Below are 19,621 nucleotides of genomic sequence, written 5' to 3'. Positions count from 1 at the left end.
GTGCATGGTCTTGATAGCACAGCGGTAGCATTATTACATCACACATGAACATTAATCAGTACAACTTTAATCCTCAGAATTTGCTTTAGTAAGGATACATGCTTACTGTTGGTGGTTTTCTCCAGGATTTCTAGTTTCTACCAACAACCACCTCATACATTCACTTGGGTGAATCTCAGTAGCGAGAGTGCCTTACTGGGGCTGAAATGGTGTGTGTTAGGATCCTACCCTTAGATTATCCTGGATCAGTGATAGTGTGGCCTTGATCAAGATACTATATTTCAATCGCCTTGGCAATAAATAACCTTCAATGCTGTCTGGCATTTCTGCACACTTAAGGTTTCCATCTCCAATATTGAAGTGAAACGCATACCGAATTCAACCAAATGACGAAAAAAAAATACAGCAATGCTTACCTTTTGAAAGAGGCAATTGTCACCAGAATGATCTGTTCAAAATAACATTAATTTTGGACACGGGGATACCACCCCCATGTTTTCCTGACTTGCAATATGTCGTCCTATTCTGTGTACAGCATTGAAAAGATGTAATGTTTATCCATCGGGCTATGGAAATGAAATACATCATTTTGGAGTGTTTCTGTCAGCAGTTCATTCAAGTAATTAGGTCAGGTATATGGCTAGTTTTACAAAATTTTAAAGGTAAAAATGCCAATAAATGGCAAGAGATATTAAGCAAACTAAACTGATCTTGTAAAAAAGTTAGTAAAGTTCAATGTTTTATAAAAAATAAGCTATTATATGGAAGAGAAACAACAAGGAATAGGATGTAATGTGTTTACAACATCTTGTTGATGGGGAAAAAAATTACTAAAGAATTTAGAAACAGACAATATGCCTGGTGATTTCTTGAGAATTTATGTTCTAGTGGCAAGTTGACACATTGGGTAGCAGACGATTTTGTATGTGTGGGGACAACTTCTTGAAAAATTGGAAACTTGGATTCAAATGCAATATTATTTTAAGGTATACATTTCCCTCTTTTATATAATGTATTTATTTGTATGGTTCTAAAAGATACATAGTTAATCAGATTATATGGGTTACCAGTTCAAGAGGGTCATGGTGTGTCAAAATGCAGGATATTTTTGTACACTTTATGAATATCACTTTCCTTAATTAAAGCATGATCATTCTTTCTTGATACAAAATGGATTTTTGAACAAAAATAACACATGATCCAAAGTTTACAAAAATGACGTTTCGTTGTGCAGAATTATCCGACATAGTGATATATGTTTTGCTGATCCATAAAACACCAAACCAAACCAAAATACCCTAGCATGAACTTCCTGTGAATTGACAAATAATCATGGGCAATGAGAGAACATGCAGTGAAATTACTAATATTCATGAGCACTTGAGAGAACCTACTTTGAAATTACTAATATTCATGAGTGCTTGAGGGAATTCAAAGTGAAATTACTAAATATTCATGAGCACTTGAGAGAACTTACTGTGAAATTGCTAATATTCATGGGCAGTTGTGAGAACTTGTTGTGAAATTACTAATATTCATGGACAATTGAGAGAACTTACTGTGAAATTATTAATATTCATGGACACTTGAGTGAACTTACTGTGAAATTACTAATATTCATGGACAATTGAAAGAACTTACTGTGAAATTATTAATATTCATGGACACTTGAGAGAACTTGCTGTGAAATTACTAATATTCATGGACACTTGAGAGAACTTACTGTGAAATTACTAATATTCATGAGCACTTGAGAGAACTTACTGTGAAATTACTAATATTCATGGACACTTGAGTGAACTTACTGTGAAATTACTAATATTCATGGACACTTGAGAGAACTTACTGTGAAATTACTAATATTCATGAGCACTTGAGTGAACTTACTGTGAAATTACTAATTTTCATGGGTATCATATTTACCTCCACTCATTAAAGACCTGAAGAGCTTATGCAACGTCATCCATATTCCATCCACTAGCACAGTTTGTTATCATTACTCCTACTAAATTTTCAACATACTTTCATTACCAGGTCTAGTTGTTCCTAAAAGAAAATGATGCCTCTTAGACATCAAATATACTCCTCCTGAATGGATGATCATATCGACATAAAGTTTTCACTACGAAAATCTTGCTGTTTTCCTGAATGGATGATCATATCAACATAAAGTTTTCACTATGAAAATCTTGCTATTACTACTCCTTCTCAGCAGATAGTCATTATAATCAACATAGGGTTTTCTCTAAATGAGAGTATTGCTGAACTGACATCCAATATTGTCATAAGGATAGCCATCTTGAAAACGTTATGGCTACTTCTCCAGAAGAGATGGTCACTTCACCATTGGGTTTTACCTTGTACAAAATGCAGTTGATCCCAAATGAAAATGGTGTCCCTAAGACAGCCAATATGGCTGTCATGGCTGCATCTTGCAAAAATATTTAAATCCACTATTTCCTTAAACACTCCTAATGATGTATATTGGTCTGAAATGAAAACATTACCAATCAGACATCCAATATATCCACAATGGAAAACTTTAGTACTGCTTCTCCTCCTGATTGGATGATTGTTTTGACATGGAGTTTTCACAAAAATAACTTTATTGTTGGTCCTAAATGATGCTGTTGTCCACTTCAGACGCCAGTATGGTCACTAATTGTACTGGCTTTGGGAAGGTTTTTTTCGTGCATTTAGCTCTTGTTTTCATGTCTCCTACTGAATGGTATCATTGTATCCACATGGGGTTTTCACTGCAAGATTCAAGATGTCTATTTAGTATTTAGTTTTCCTTAAATTGACATTTGCAGTGAGCTGACCATTTATTGTCAGATTTTCAAGTTTCTCAGAAGTGGAATGCTTCTTAGTTGAGGCTATTGCCATATATATTTTTGTATAACCATTTTGTTTTGTTTAACCACATATCAATATTTCTTGCATCAGTCTTGCATTGCTTCAGTAGTAACTACATCACCTGAAGCAGGTATGGTAGCATCATCTGCAGATAAGTTTGTATGCTCATAATTTGTTTTGTTTCACTGAGCTTATAAACACAGTGATATTTACATATATATGTGAATTTTGTCCTGATTTGTATTTGCATTCCAAGATTTGGGATGCTTCATGTCTCAATTAAATCTCCAATGTATGCAAAATTATTACTGAAAAATGTTGTTTTCTTCTTCTTCTTCATACTTTGATTCCATTTATAGTAATACTACCTCTGATCACATGACTGGGAACTGGCTTAAGCAGGAAAGCTAATTTATTTGCTAATTTAAAACAGCATAGAATAATTAAGACCCCTTTGATTCTGTCAGCATGGTCAGTTGGCTTTGGTGTTTAAAGTTTGTGAACATGGATTATACTTTGTGTGATCAGAAGTAATTCAGAATGGATTTAAGAAATTAACTGGTTGGATTACTAATAGAGCGGTCTGCATAAAGCCGGATCAGTGACTTCAGCACTTTTTTTTAGTTGAGATATATAATTGTATGCTATCTCCCAATGCTAAAACACCAAAATCTAAGCAACCAAAATTTAACATGAAATTCAGTGATGGATGGAAATGGGAATTTCAGGGGTGGCATTGGTTCAAAGGAAATGAATATGTTTTCTTCCCTGCCCATAAAGCAGATTTTAAAATAAGATATGGTTTCAAGAATGACATTACACCTCATCAGCATATTTAATCATATTAAACTTCACAATGAATAAGCGATCTCTGAAATCCACATTTATAGAATCTGCATCAAATATGGATGAAGATATTGATGCTGAGACACTGTTTGCCAACTTTATAGCTGAATATAATCTTCCATTTACAGTAGCAGATCATTTTTCAGATCTAGTTAAAATAGTGTTCCCTTACTCTGAATTCATTCCAAAGTTCACATAGAAATGAATGAAAACTACTCATTGACCTAAGCTTTGAGTCCTCATGGGGATAAGAAAATTTAGAACACAATGAAAAATTTATCATTTTTATTCAAAATCCTCCATCTTCTAAATTCAAAATTCCTAACCAGTTTTTTGCAAATTCCATATTTATCATAATCTGGCCTCTTTGTTCTGTCACATGTCTGTCTAAAAGATAATACCAGGAACCAATAGATTAACCAATTTAGCATTGTGGTTATATCTTAACATTAAGACAATTTCAGTGATCTTCTTCCCATGATAACAGGTTTAACATCAAAGGCCATGACATATTTGGACTGCACCTGCAGGTATCTTGTGTACATGTTAATTCTCTGGAGATACTTTTTGGTCCATAGAGCATCAATCCCTTCAATGGATGCTTGTTAAGACTGGGTCATTACAGTGAGTAATTGAATTTAGCAGGAAATTGTGCAATAGCACATATGGGCAAAAACAATGTTATTGTCAAATTAATTTAGCATACATTTAACATTTGGAACAGACACATAATACATGTGGTAATTTATTTATATAATTTTCCACCTACTGGTACAATTTAATCCCCATTAGCATCTAGCGTAAAAAAATATTGTATATATTGGAATCATTTGCAGGCCTTGATCACCAGGTGTAAATGTACTTTTTCAAGGGTCTTTTATTCTTGCTGATATGCAGCAGCATTATTGCCTAGTACAGTTTTAATTTTCTGTCACAAATTTCTTGCAACCTTCATAACTTGACAGTAAACTATTTAAATGTCCTTTATTATGTAAATATCTCAATGAAAGGGTAAGTTTTTATTGTCATTGTTGTTGTACTTTCAAGATGGATTTATTACCTAGATTGTTCTGAATTTTGCAATCACAATTTTTCAAAATAGATTTAATAACTCTTAGGCATGCTTTGCAAAGGTGCACAGTGTAAATGTTTGCGCAGATTCATCCAGTTAGTTCGAAAGATGATTTATTTTTACCTACAGGCAACCTGTACAAAGACTGGGCCTGGTCAACACAAATGTATGTGCATTGATGGATGGACAGGGGATGGCAAATATTGTTATCCTGCAACATCTTGCAAACTTCATGCCGACTGTGACATTAATGCCGACTGTTATCAGCAGATTGGGTCCACAGAGGTACTTGCATAGCTTTATCTGGTATACATGTCCATGTATGTTTGCACTTGCCTATTCGTTTTCATGCTATTTTTCATTTCAACATGACGATTTATGCAAAGCAGATTAAATGGAACATGCTCACTTGTCATTTTGATTATGAATGTCTGTCTTCAGGCAAAAAGTGAATTTAAAATGTATTGTATATGCTCGCTTATTAGTCGAGTTCAACTACAAATAACACAGATCCTGATCTGCCATTGCATAATGCACTGGCCAGTTATTGTCTATGTTGTTTGCTCTACTGATTACTCCTAGCAAACTGCACAGATCCAGGTCTGCCACTGCATTATGTGTCAATGGATCTGTGTCTGTGCTTTTTGCAATAGGACTTCTTGTTGATTATTTATGGTACACCACCCAGAAGCACTTAGGATTAGATTTACAACTGGCATAATAGGGTCAATACAGCATTATTATCATAATATAGTCATACAGCATTATAATCATAATATAGTCATACAGAATTATAATCATAATATAGTCATAGAGCATTATAATCATAATATGGTCATACAGCATTATAATCATAACATGGTCATACAGCATTATAATCATAATATGGTCATACAGCATTATAATCATAATATGGTCATACAGCATTATAATCATAATATCATCATACAGCATTATAATCATAATATGGTCATACAGCATTATAATCATAATATGGTCACACAACATTATAATCATAATATGGTCATACAACATTATAATCATAATATGGTCATACAGCATTATAATCATAATATAGTCATACAGCATTATAATCATAATATAGTCATACAGCATTATAATCATAATATGGTCATACAGCATTATAATCATAATATGGACATACAGCATTATAATCATAATATAGTCATACAGCATTATAATCATAATATGGTCATACAGCATTATAATCATAACATGGTCATACAGCATTATAATCATAAGATGGTCATACAGCATTATAATCATAATATAGTCATACAGCATTATAATCATAATATCATCATACAGCATTATAATCATAATATAGTCATACAGCATTATAATCATAATATGGTCATACAGCATTATAATCATAATATGGTCACACAACATTATAATCATAATATGGTCATACAACATTATAATCATAATATGGTCATACAGCATTATAATCATAATATAGTCATACAGCATTATAATCATAATATAGTCATACAGCATTATAATCATAATATGGTCATACAGCATTATAATCATAATATGGTCACACAACATTATAATCGTAATATGGTCATACAGTATTATAATCATACTATGGTCATACAGCATTATAATCATAATATGGTCATACAGCATTATAATCATAATATGGTCATTCAGCATTATAATCATAATATAATTATAATATAGTCATACAGCATTATAATCTTAATATAGTCATACAGCATTATAATCATAATATAATCATAATATGGACATACAGCATTATAATCATAATATGGTCATACAGCATTATAATCATAATATAGTCATACAGCATTATAATCATAATATAATCATAATATAGTCATACAGCATTATAATCATAATATCATCATACAGCATTATAATCATAATATAGTCATGTAGCATTATAATCATAATATGGTCATACAGCATTATAATCATAATATGGTCACACAACATTATAATCATAATATGGTCATACAGCATTATAATCATACTATGGTCATACAGCATTATAATCATAATATGGTCATACAGCATTATAATCATAATATGCTCATTCAGCATTATAATCATAATAGGGTCATACAACATTATAATCATAATATGGTCATACAACATTATAATCATAATATAGTCATACAGCATTATAATCATAATATGGTCATACAACATTATAATCATAATATGGTCATACAGCATTATAATCATAATATAGTCATATAGCATTATAATCATAATATGGTCATACAACATTATAATCATAATATGGTCATACAACATTATAATCATAATATGGTCATACAACATTATAATCATAATATGGTCATACAGCATTATAATCATAATATGGTCATACAGCATTATAATCATAATATGGTCATGCAACATTATAATCATAATATAGTCATACAGCATTATAATCATAATATGGTCATACAACATTATAATCATAATATGGTCATACAACATTATAATCATAATATGGTCATACAACATTATAATCATAATATGGTCATACAGAATTATAATCATAATATAGTCATACAGCATTATAATCATAATATGGTCATACAACATTATAATCTTGATATAGTCATACAGCATTATAATCATAATATAGTCATACAGCATTATAATCATAATATAGTCATACAGCATTATAATAATAATATAGTCATAGAGCATTATAATCATAATATAGTCATACAGCATTATAATCATAATATAATCATAATTTAGTCATACAGCATTATAATCATAATATAGTCATACAGCATTATAATCATAACATGGTCATACAGCATTATAATCATACTATGGTCATACAGCATTATAATCATAATATAGTCATACAGCATTATAATCATAATATGGTCATACAGCATTATAATAATAATATAATCATAATATAGTCATACAGCATTATAATCATAATATAGTCATACAGCATTATAATCATAATATGATCATAATATAGTCATACAGCATTATAATCATAATATAGTCATACAGCATTATAATCATAATATGGTCATACAGCATTATAATCATAATATAGTCATACAGCATTATAATCATAATATGGTCATACAGCATTATGATCATAATATAGTCATAAAGCATTATAATCATAATATGGTCATACAGCATTATAATCATAATATAGTCATACAGCATTATAATCATAATATAATCGTAATAAAGTCATACAGCATTATAGTCATAATATAATCATAATATAGTCATACAGCATTATAATCATAATGTAGTCATACGGCATTATGATCATAATATAATCATAATATAGTCATACAGCATTATAATCATAATATAGTCATACAGCATTATAATCATATTATGGTCATGCAACATTATAAGTCATACAGCATTATAATCATAATATAGTCATACAGCATTATAATCATAATATAGTCATACAGCATTATAATCATAATATAATCATAATATAGTCATACAGCATTATAATCATAATATAATCATAATATAGTCATACAGCATTATAATCATAATATAGTCATACAGCATTATAATCATAATATAATCATAATATAGTCATACAGCATTATAATCATAATATGGTCATACAGCATTATAATCATAATATGGTCATACAGCATTATGATCATAATATAGTCATACAGCATTATAATCATAATATAGTCATACAGCATTATAATCATAATATAGTCATACAGCATTATAACCATATTATGGTCATACAACATTATAAGTCATACAGCATTATAATCATAATATGGTCTTACAGCATTATAATCATAATATAGTCATACAGCATTATAATCATAATATGGTCATACAGCATTATAATCATAATATGGTCATGCAACATTATAATCATAATATAGTCATACAGCATTATAATCATAATATGGTCATACAACATTATAATCATAATATGGTCATACAACATTATAATCATAATATGGTCATACAACATTATAATCATAATATGGTCATACAGAATTATAATCATAATATAGTCATACAGCATTATAATCATAATATGGTCATACAACATTATAATCTTGATATAGTCATACAGCATTATAATCATAATATAGTCATACAGCATTATAATCATAATATAGTCATACAGCATTATAATAATAATATAGTCATAGAGCATTATAATCATAATATAGTCATACAGCATTATAATCATAATATAATCATAATTTAGTCATACAGCATTATAATCATAATATAGTCATACAGCATTATAATCATAACATGGTCATACAGCATTATAATCATACTATGGTCATACAGCATTATAATCATAATATAGTCATACAGCATTATAATCATAATATGGTCATACAGCATTATAATAATAATATAATCATAATATAGTCATACAGCATTATAATCATAATATAGTCATACAGCATTATAATCATAATATGATCATAATATAGTCATACAGCATTATAATCATAATATAGTCATACAGCATTATAATCATAATATGGTCATACAGCATTATAATCATAATATAGTCATACAGCATTATAATCATAATATGGTCATACAGCATTATGATCATAATATAGTCATAAAGCATTATAATCATAATATGGTCATACAGCATTATAATCATAATATAGTCATACAGCATTATAATCATAATATAATCGTAATAAAGTCATACAGCATTATAGTCATAATATAATCATAATATAGTCATACAGCATTATAATCATAATGTAGTCATACGGCATTATGATCATAATATAATCATAATATAGTCATACAGCATTATAATCATAATATAGTCATACAGCATTATAATCATATTATGGTCATGCAACATTATAAGTCATACAGCATTATAATCATAATATAGTCATACAGCATTATAATCATAATATAGTCATACAGCATTATAATCATAATATAATCATAATATAGTCATACAGCATTATAATCATAATATAATCATAATATAGTCATACAGCATTATAATCATAATATAGTCATACAGCATTCTAATCATAATATAATCATAATATAGTCATACAGCATTATAATCATAATATGGTCATACAGCATTATAATCATAATATGGTCATACAGCATTATGATCATAATATAGTCATACAGCATTATAATCATAATATAGTCATACAGCATTATAATCATAATATAGTCATACAGCATTATAACCATATTATGGTCATACAACATTATAAGTCATACAGCATTATAATCATAATATGGTCTTACAGCATTATAATCATAATATAGTCATACAGCATTATAATCATAATATGGTCATACAGCATTATAATCATAATATGGTCATACAGCATTATAATCATAATATAATCATAATATGGTCATACAGCATTATAATCATAATATGGTCATACAGCATTATAATCATAATATAGTCATACAGCATTATAATCATAATATAGTCATACAGCATTATAATCATAATATAGTCATACAGCATTATAATCATAATATGGTCATACAGCATTATAATCATAATATGGTCATACAGCATTATAATCATAATATGCTTGCAAAATTGTCCACAAAATATTTATTTATTGAGATGATAATTGTTGATGACTTTCACTTTATCATCATAATTCCTTGCTGTTAGATTATGTTTTCAAAAATCTTATGTAGTAATCTGAAGATTTACTTAATCATCCATGATGTTATAGGTTGAGAACAAAATTAATAATTTGATAAAGGACACAGTGTTGTTATTCAGCACGGTCCAGGTATTTCTCTAAAAATAATGGGAAATATGTTTCAGTAAAGTCCTTGATTTCTGTGAGCTTGAATACTAATTCAGACCTTATCCATTGCTTTCATTCTGTTTTTGAAAGTTCAGTTTTTATGTTTGTTTTGCAGGGAATACTTTTTAATTCTGCTTTCTTTTTTCAGCATGTTTGTAAATGTAAAGATGGTTACCATGGGAATGGTACATTCTGTGTACTAACAAACATGTGCACTACAAATAATGGTGGCTGCCATCCCAAGGTAACAATGAGTAACGACTATATCTGGTGTCTGCACATATTAAAGTATATACATATGTACACCCTCACTTTCACCCATACATTCTATATAGTTCCTAGGCAACAGTTTAGAGTGGGTTTCATGGCACCTACCCCTCTGTAAGGGGGTTAAAGAGGCTAACTTTATACATGTACATTAATTATTTTCTTTTGTTTTTGCATTTAATTAAGGTGTTTTTCACATTTTAGAAATGCTGTTATTCCCAGAATCATGTAACATGTCTTTGATAAAGTTTCTGTGTTTAACTAATGAGTAAATAGATTCTCTGCACTCAGTATATACTGGTATTCCTTTTTTCATGTAACTTGGTGAAAGGGTGCCTCCAAACGAATGGTCGTATCAACATGGGGTCTTCACTAAAAGACACCTTATGAAGTGTGGTTGGTCCTGAAACAAAATGCTGCTGATAAAACATCCAAAGGACCACCGCGGCAGGCTTTTTGAAAATTTCTTGTTGCTACAACTCAGTTTTCATGCAGTGTAACTTCGTGCACTTTTTGAGGGAATACATTTTATATAACAGATTACGATGATATATTTTTCACATCATTTTTATCATTACATTTTAGATTATTTTTTTTCTTGTTGCATTTCATGTTACATTTATTTGGACAGTTTTATTGTCCTAAAGTTGTTGTGTAGTTCTTCATTTTTACGTTGTTAATACTTAACATTTGGTTGATACCATATAGCCACATGGTTTAAAAATATGTTTATAATACACCTCATAATTCAGACACTTTTCCTCAGCCAGTCCATACAGATCAATGAATGATGAATCCAGAATATAAAGTTGCATCAAGGAATTATATGTCACTGTATTTGTATCAGAAATGTACGTTATTCTGTGTAAAACTTTATGACCATGGGAGTGCAGTATTAGTATATAAAAAAAACAAGTTCATATTTTCCAATAGAAAGGCAGTAACCTTTTTATTATATACTCATTTCATTTTCCTACCTAAGGCTTAATAATAAAAGAATACACTACAAGAAACAAAGTAATTTAAATTTATGCTGTATTCCAGAATAAGTACACAAACGTAGATTCATCTGTACACAGTAATAATATTAATACACACATAGCACCACCCAGTGACCTTTGAACTTAGTCATGCACTTGATATTAGTTTAAAATTAAATTCACATTTTGATCTACTTAGAATTTAAATTTAGAGTCATATTTTGAATGAATGTGCATTAAAACAAATTTACCCGTTGGTCTGGAATGGATCAATTTTGTTTTTCAGTTGAGCCACCTCAATTTTGCTTTTCTGCTTGTGATGGACTGGATTTATTAGCCAAGTCTATTCCATATGATGTACATGTGATTTCAGTAGTGGACTGACATTGAATCAACTGCACCTCTGTTCCATCATTGATTGTTTGGAATCATAATATGTGAAAAGCATTAATTCTTTTAATTGAAATTATGAATTTGTCACTTGCATACACACTATTGGAGGGATCCTTGCTATGTACATGACTTGTGTGACTTCTATTGCTACTATAAATCTGAACAATGTATGAAAAAACTTAAACCAGGAAATTTGCAAAACAGCTACAGTGTGACAGCAGAAATAAGACTTAATCATCTTGGCTTATTGGCTCAGTGGCTCTTAGTTTTCCAGGAAAACTTTCAGTTCCATTTTTTTCTCAAATTTAGTATTTTGACTGACTTGTAAAATGGTATACTGCACATTTATGACAATGTAAAGTTATTGGAGAAAGAAATGAGTATATAATATAAATAGCAGCGATACTAGAATGTTTTGGATAAAAAAAGACTTGACAGGTTTACGATGAATAGTATCTATACTATTTTATTGAAATTCTATAGGCAGTCTGTACCCCTGATGGTCCTGGAGCACTTAATTGTACCTGTCCCAGTTTGGATGGCTACGCAGGTGATGGCTACAAGTGTTATGGTACAATTGTCACACAGATCATGGATCATCCCAATCTAACTCTTGTTGCCAGTCTTTTGAAGGTATTTTCTTAGAATTTTCTGTTCTGTCTCATAATAGAAAAAATATTGTCCTTTGGAAACCATATTGAGTGTTTTCACAGTTTCAGATGTTTCCTGATAAAAAAGGTTTTGTAACTAAGATATCTTGTTATAAATGCATCTCTAGATAAAATTATATCTGCCATCCAATATGGATGCCATTATTAAGAATAGAAAAAAACTCCTTTGGATGTTGGAATGCACAGCTTTCTTGGCCAGTTGCCCTGGCATTTTGGTTTGAGGCAGATGAACTCCAGATTTGAAAGATACTCCTTGAATTGTTCACAACATTGCTCATGGTAAGTGTAAAAGAAATCACATAAAGTGAAAATGTCTCACTGTTCTTAAAACATTTTGCATAAAAAATTTAATTTTGTTTTTAGTTAAATATTTGTTTGCACCGGCATTATGATGTTGCCTGTCCATGTGTTACCAATTGCACATTTGCCCCCAAATCCGAGTTCTCCACCATCTTCAGGTGCCATAATTTGTGGATGGCTCCCATTTGGGTTAAGGAAGAAGTCTTTCAGTGTCAAAAGGTCAAGGTCGCTGTGACTGAAAGAAGAACAGTGGTTTCTTTTTAGATGGCTTGCACTTATGGTAATAGAGAAACTTATATAATTTAAATGTCAGAGTTCATTATGATGGTATGTCTAGGAAATAATACTTTTCACACAATAAGTTAAGATCAAGACTGCATACCTTGACCAAAGATCCAGTTATTTCCCTATTCCTTCCCAAAGGTCAAGGTGACTGAGACCCATTCATCAGGACTGGGAAATCACTGGGCAACCATATAATGTTCCATTGATAGTACTCTTGTTTAAAAGTGTTGCCAATATTTCCCCATGCCTTTACAACTTTTTTGTCTTTATATTTGTTTACCAGGTTATCTTTGCATAGTTGCAAATTGTGTAAAGTGAGAATAATTGACTTAACCTGTTTCTCCATGGAAACTGTTTCTATATAAGCTGTATAAGCTGTCAAAATAAAAGAGCCAAAAGCAATACAGTTCATTGGGCTATAATGAAACACCTGTTACCTATATGTCTAGATATACATGGGCCTGTATTTAAAATTTATAGCTAGCTGTGTACATGTTAAGATCAACAAGAAATTAAACCATTGTTTTGTAACTTTTTTTGTACATGTCTGTTATCTATAGAAAGTTTGAAGAGTAAAATCTGTTATTTATAGCTGTATAATTTTTTTAAATGAAATTTAATATATTTTAAAATCTTGAGAGAACTCATTTACTGTCATGTCAGTGAAGCAGTGTAACCATCCACACTGGTCACTGCAGTTGACATTTCTCAGCCTCAAAATCTACCTGTTTGTTGTTCATGTCATCCCAATTTGATAAATTATCAAAAATAAGTGTTGCCTACATCAACATCACAGCCTGTAGCTGACTTATTTAAATCTTCCTAGTTGTTATTCTAAAAATAAAATTGTATGTGGGAGATACCCATAAAGGTATTTCCTCATAAGTATCTCATTTTGTTCAGAGATTAAAGTTCAATCTTAAGAGATCTTGATGTCTGCAGTGAGACTGCAAGAAGTCCCCTGATGTTGTCTAGCTTGCACCAAAATTAAAATTGTGCAAATTTTACATCCAGTATGACTGCCAGTTGTACAACAGCTAATTTGAAAATCTTATTGTTCAAGAATATACACAGATGGTTTAAACACTCATCAGTTAACAAGTAGAAATGGTATTATTTTAAAATTCCTGGAAATTCTTTTTGGACAGTAAAATGTCTGTCCTATAATCAAGGGACTCACAGTAGAATTGATGCTTTTTTATAGATTAATGCAGTGTATGCCAGAGATTTGCTAGTACCGCTAGCCCTGCAGGTTTTGATGAATTGCCATGAAATTTAAATATTCACCTTAAGTTGCATATGTTGTCAAATCACTTTGCTGTAATTTCTTTAGAAAATATTACCAGTATTATTTTGTCTTGCAGATGAGTACATTGTGAGTCATAATCTTTTGAACGCAACTTCTGTTTTTTAAAAATATATTACTGTTAAATTTACATAAAATTATGATCATCATCCAGAGATGACATTTTTAATGAATTTTTGTGATCCCTAGATTTTTGTTAGAGTTGTTGCTATTTAGGAATATAGCTTCATGCAAGGCATGGCATTTTTGTTAATATAACTGCATTTGCTTTGAAACATTTCTCATGAGAAGATGTGCATCCTGACCAATCACATTGCTTGCACTATTTTCAGAAGATCTGCATCTTAACCAGTCACATTACTTGCACTATTTTCAGAAGATCTGCATCTTGACCAATCACATTACTTGCACTATTTTCAGAAGATCTGCATCTTAACCAGTCACATTACTTGCACTATTTTCAGAAGATCTGCATCTTAACCAATCACTTTACTTGCACTATTTTCAGAAGATCTGCATCTTAACCAATCACATTACTTGCACTATTTTCAGAACCTGTGCATCCTGACCATTCACATTGCTTGCACTATTTTCAGAACCTGTGCATCTTAACCAATCACATTACTTGCACTATTTTCAGAACTTGTGCATCCTGACCATTCACATTGCTTGCACTATTTTCAGAACCTGTGCATCTTGACCAATCACATTACTTGCACTATTTTCAGAACCTGTGCATCCTGACCATTCACATTGCTTGCACTATTTTCAGAACCTGTGCATCTTGACCAATCACATTGCTTGCACTATTTTCAGAACCTGTGCATCTTAACCAATCACATTACTTGCACTATTTTCAGAACCTGTGCATCCTGACCATTCACATTGCTTGCACTATTTTCAGAACCTGTGCATCTTAACCAATCACATTATTTGCACTATTTTCAGAAGATGTGCATCTTAACCAATCACATTGCTTGCACTATTTTCAGAAGAGTTAGGTCCCTTCCTTTGCTACCTAGAGGGTATTGTCATCAGTGGAGCAAAAAACATATATTTCATCTCATGTTTAGAAAGTACTTAAGTTTTTCACATACAAGATGAAATATATCCATTAATTACTCATAGCAAGCAAATTTTCTTCTTATTTTATGCTAAAACTGTTTAAAACTGTTTGGGTAGCAAGATGTTTCGTGCTTGTAGTCTGCATAAGTGGTGTAGCAATACTGAATCCTGTTTGATGTACTTGTTTTGTGATTATTCACACAGAAAATATAAACAATTTCATAATTCTACTTATGGATTCAAAGTAATATATAACATTAAGAAAAAAGTCACACCTGGTTGGATTTGAACTGGAGTTGGCTTTGATACGAGGCTGTCATTTTATTTAATGGCCACATAGGCTTAATACAATGCAAATGTTGGACAATTACTTTTATGTAATTTTAGCCTTTATTTTATGTCTACATGATTTGTTTTACATGAGAAATGACAAAGAGAAACTATTAAATTTAGGCTTAAATATTTTAATAATTATAATAATTACATCAAGACAATGTTTGACAAAATCACAGAATCAGTATTCTACCATATAATAAATGTACAAACTGAGCATGAATATAATTGGGTATTTTTATGATAAGTTGACTTAATATTACAAAATTTATTTTGAAAAGTATATATATATATATATATATATATATATATATATATATATATATATATATATATATATATATATATATATATATATAAAATGCAACCCCACTATAACACGCCATGCTATAATGCGAATTCGGATATAATGCAGTCGTGGCGTGGCTCCCGAAATTTCTTATATTCATTCGCACATAAGAAAACATTTTTTTCCAAAGACATGAAACAGTGTATAAAAAATGTATGGGGAAGAGATCGCATATGAATTTGAATTTAATATGATCGTGGTATGGTTCCTGAAATTTTAAATACATGTGTATTTTTCTCGTACCGGGAATTTTTTTATTTTTTTACATATGAGAAATAGTGTTTAAAATGCTTGTTATCATTCTGGAGAAGAGTTCACGTATGAATTAATACGATCGTGGCGTAGCTTCTGAAATTTAACAATATCACCAGGTTCTTGAAGTGCTATGCCAAAATAAACATTTTTGGAAATGCTATTTATTATTGGTCCATGAGTGAAGTCAGTAAGTCGTCTTTGTGATTGTCTTCAAGTCTTCAATTAATTCTGTATACAATCATTGCTCAAACAATAGCCGACATGTATTTCTTCTTTAACTGCATACACAACCAAGCATCAGACAATGTGGTGGTTGATAAAAGATTCTCACAGTTTTAATAAACATCAAAAAATGAAAGCCACCAACATGTTTGCTGGGCTTGGTGGTCTTATTAGATGCAATCAATTGACAAGTGAAAAATGTCTGCTTTATTACTGGAAGTTGAAAGGGAATGAAATTGTACATGCATTCAGCTTTAAATTTTTTTTTATAAAAGTGACTCGTGGCCATTGCAGGCCTACTGCACTTAGTTATTGGGTTTTATATGTGTATGGGGTTTACTTATGAACTTGTTATTAATTTCCTATTTTTTTATAAAAAATATTTTACAGTTATGGAAACACAAGTTCACAAATGCAATTCGTTCTCTGCACTTTGCGCAACAAACAAATTATTATCATTTTGGGGAAAAGATCATGTATGAATTAGAGTATGGTTCCTGAAATTTTAAATAATGTACATGTATTTTTCTCGTACCCAGGAAAATACTTTTTTTAAGGTACAAGAAATAGTGTGTAAAACGTTTATTGTCATTTTGGGAAGAGTTCGAGTATGAATTCAAATATTATACGATCGTGGCTTGGCTTCTGAAATTTAACAATTTCACCAGGTTCTTGAAGTGTTATGCCAAAATAAACATTATCAGAAATGTTGCTTGTTACTGATCATGAGTAAAGTCAGTAAGTCGTCTTTGTGATTGTCTTCAATTAATTCTGTTCCTCAAACAATAGCTGACATGTGTTTCTTCTTTAACCACGTACACAAACAAGCAGCAGCCAATGCAGTGGTTGATAAAAGATTCTCACAATTTAATAAACAAAAAAATATGAAAGCCCCCAACATGTTTGCTGGGCTTGGCGGTGTTATTAGATGCAATCAGTTAACTAGTAAATAATGTCCACCTTATTAGCTGGAAATTTAAAGGGTATGAAATTGTACATGCTTTCAGCTTTATTTTTTTATATTTTTATAAAAGTGACTCGTGACCATTGCAGGCCTACTGCACTTAGTTCTCGGATTTTACATGGTCATGGTGTTTGTTTATGAACTCGTCGTTAATTTCCTATTTTAAAAAAAAATATTGTACCATTTTGGGAAAGCTAGTTCACAATCACAAGTTGTTCTCTGCACTTTGCGCAATGATTAGTGTAGTAGTTTTCACACGTTTCTTTCTATATTCACAAAATCTGAAGTAAAAGTTATATGCATGATGAAAGCATGTGTTGATTGGTAATTATTCTTGTTGTAGTCATTCAAACGAATAGGCATAAAAGCATTAATTATTAGAAATTTGCAATGGATAAATGTACATGGAAACGCATATGAGAAAACTTTAGCAGTATGAAATTTGTACTGACACCGTTCATAGACCCTGGAACGTAATGAACCGTACATGTGCTTCGTCTTTCTTAACCTAATTCTTAACCTAATTTTGCTGTTAATTTTTCCCATTGAATTCAGACACATAATGTGTGAAAAATGTATTGAATAGTTTACATATGTATGCAATTTTTACAATGGAATTTGATATTTTATGGATTAATTTCAAGCCCCGACAGTACAATATCAGATAAGCAAGTAAATGGTGTTGATACTCTGTTCATGCTATATATTAAACGTTGAATTCAGACACAATAATCAGGGAAAAAGTATTGAATATTGTTAGTCTGTGTGCCATTTTTCAATGGAATTTTATGCATTATAGATGAACTGAATGCCATGATGGCACGATACCCTATTCATCACATACATTAGGCATGAATACAGTGAGTTATTCTCTGAAAAAAGTAAAATACTTTAAAACCCTGCATTATCGCGACTCTGATATTAACGTGATCCAATTTTGTGGACCCCAATTATCACGTTATAGTGGGGTTCCACTGTGTGTGTGTGTGTGTGCGTGTGTGTGTGTATATATATATATATATATTATATATTATATATATATATATATATATATATATATATATATATATATATATATATATATATATATATATATATATTTTGTCCAATTCATTTACTAGCAAGTACTTTTACTGTGAAGTTGTTGATGTGATTGCAAGAAATGCTCTCCAAATGGTATTTGTCAAGTTTAAGTAAAATAACTTACATCATCATTTTTTAACCTCTTATTAATAGTTCCTGATAGCTTATGTTTATTTTATGCATTTTTTTTCAAATATACAGGTTCTGATCAAAACTACTTGTATCATTTTTTGGACACACAAATTTATTGGATTTTTTGCTAATCATCATTGCTGGTGATGCACATTTTCAAGGAATCAGAAATTATCTGGTACACCAGATAATAAAAATGCTTCTGCAAAATTTTTCATCTAACATTTTAAAAGCATCTCAAAGATGATGACTATGTTGCATGTTTTTGACGTAATTCATTCTATGTGATTCATTCGAATTTGCTCTTTCATTTCAAGTATTGGTGTTAACACTCTATCAACACAAATCAACTGTGCAAACATGGGCATGTTCATATTGTTGTCTTTCAATGAATCTCATTGGCGACTCGGTCTC

At 30.6% G+C, this 19,621-nt stretch overlaps 1 protein-coding gene across 1 annotated transcript in view; it reads left to right on the top strand.

Moving 5' to 3' along the window:
* Nucleotides 1–19,621, top strand: part of LOC149788414 (stabilin-2-like) — a 495,609-nt gene that overhangs the window by 367,699 nt on the left and 108,289 nt on the right. The window contains exons 23-25 of the mRNA XM_089974375.1: nucleotides 4,904–5,059; nucleotides 10,751–10,846; nucleotides 12,726–12,875. Of these exons, the coding sequence (XP_089830501.1) occupies nucleotides 4,904–5,059; nucleotides 10,751–10,846; nucleotides 12,726–12,875 (402 nt within the window). The remainder of the gene's footprint in view (nucleotides 1–4,903; nucleotides 5,060–10,750; nucleotides 10,847–12,725; nucleotides 12,876–19,621) is intronic.

Source organism: Sinohyriopsis cumingii, chromosome 11 (assembly GCF_028554795.1).
Source record: "Sinohyriopsis cumingii isolate HCF-2022 chromosome 11, ASM2855479v2, whole genome shotgun sequence".
Taxonomy (NCBI): domain Eukaryota; kingdom Metazoa; phylum Mollusca; class Bivalvia; order Unionida; family Unionidae; genus Sinohyriopsis; species Sinohyriopsis cumingii.
The sequence above is the reverse complement of the archived record's forward strand: the minus strand, read 5'-3'. Positions and strand labels throughout refer to the sequence as shown.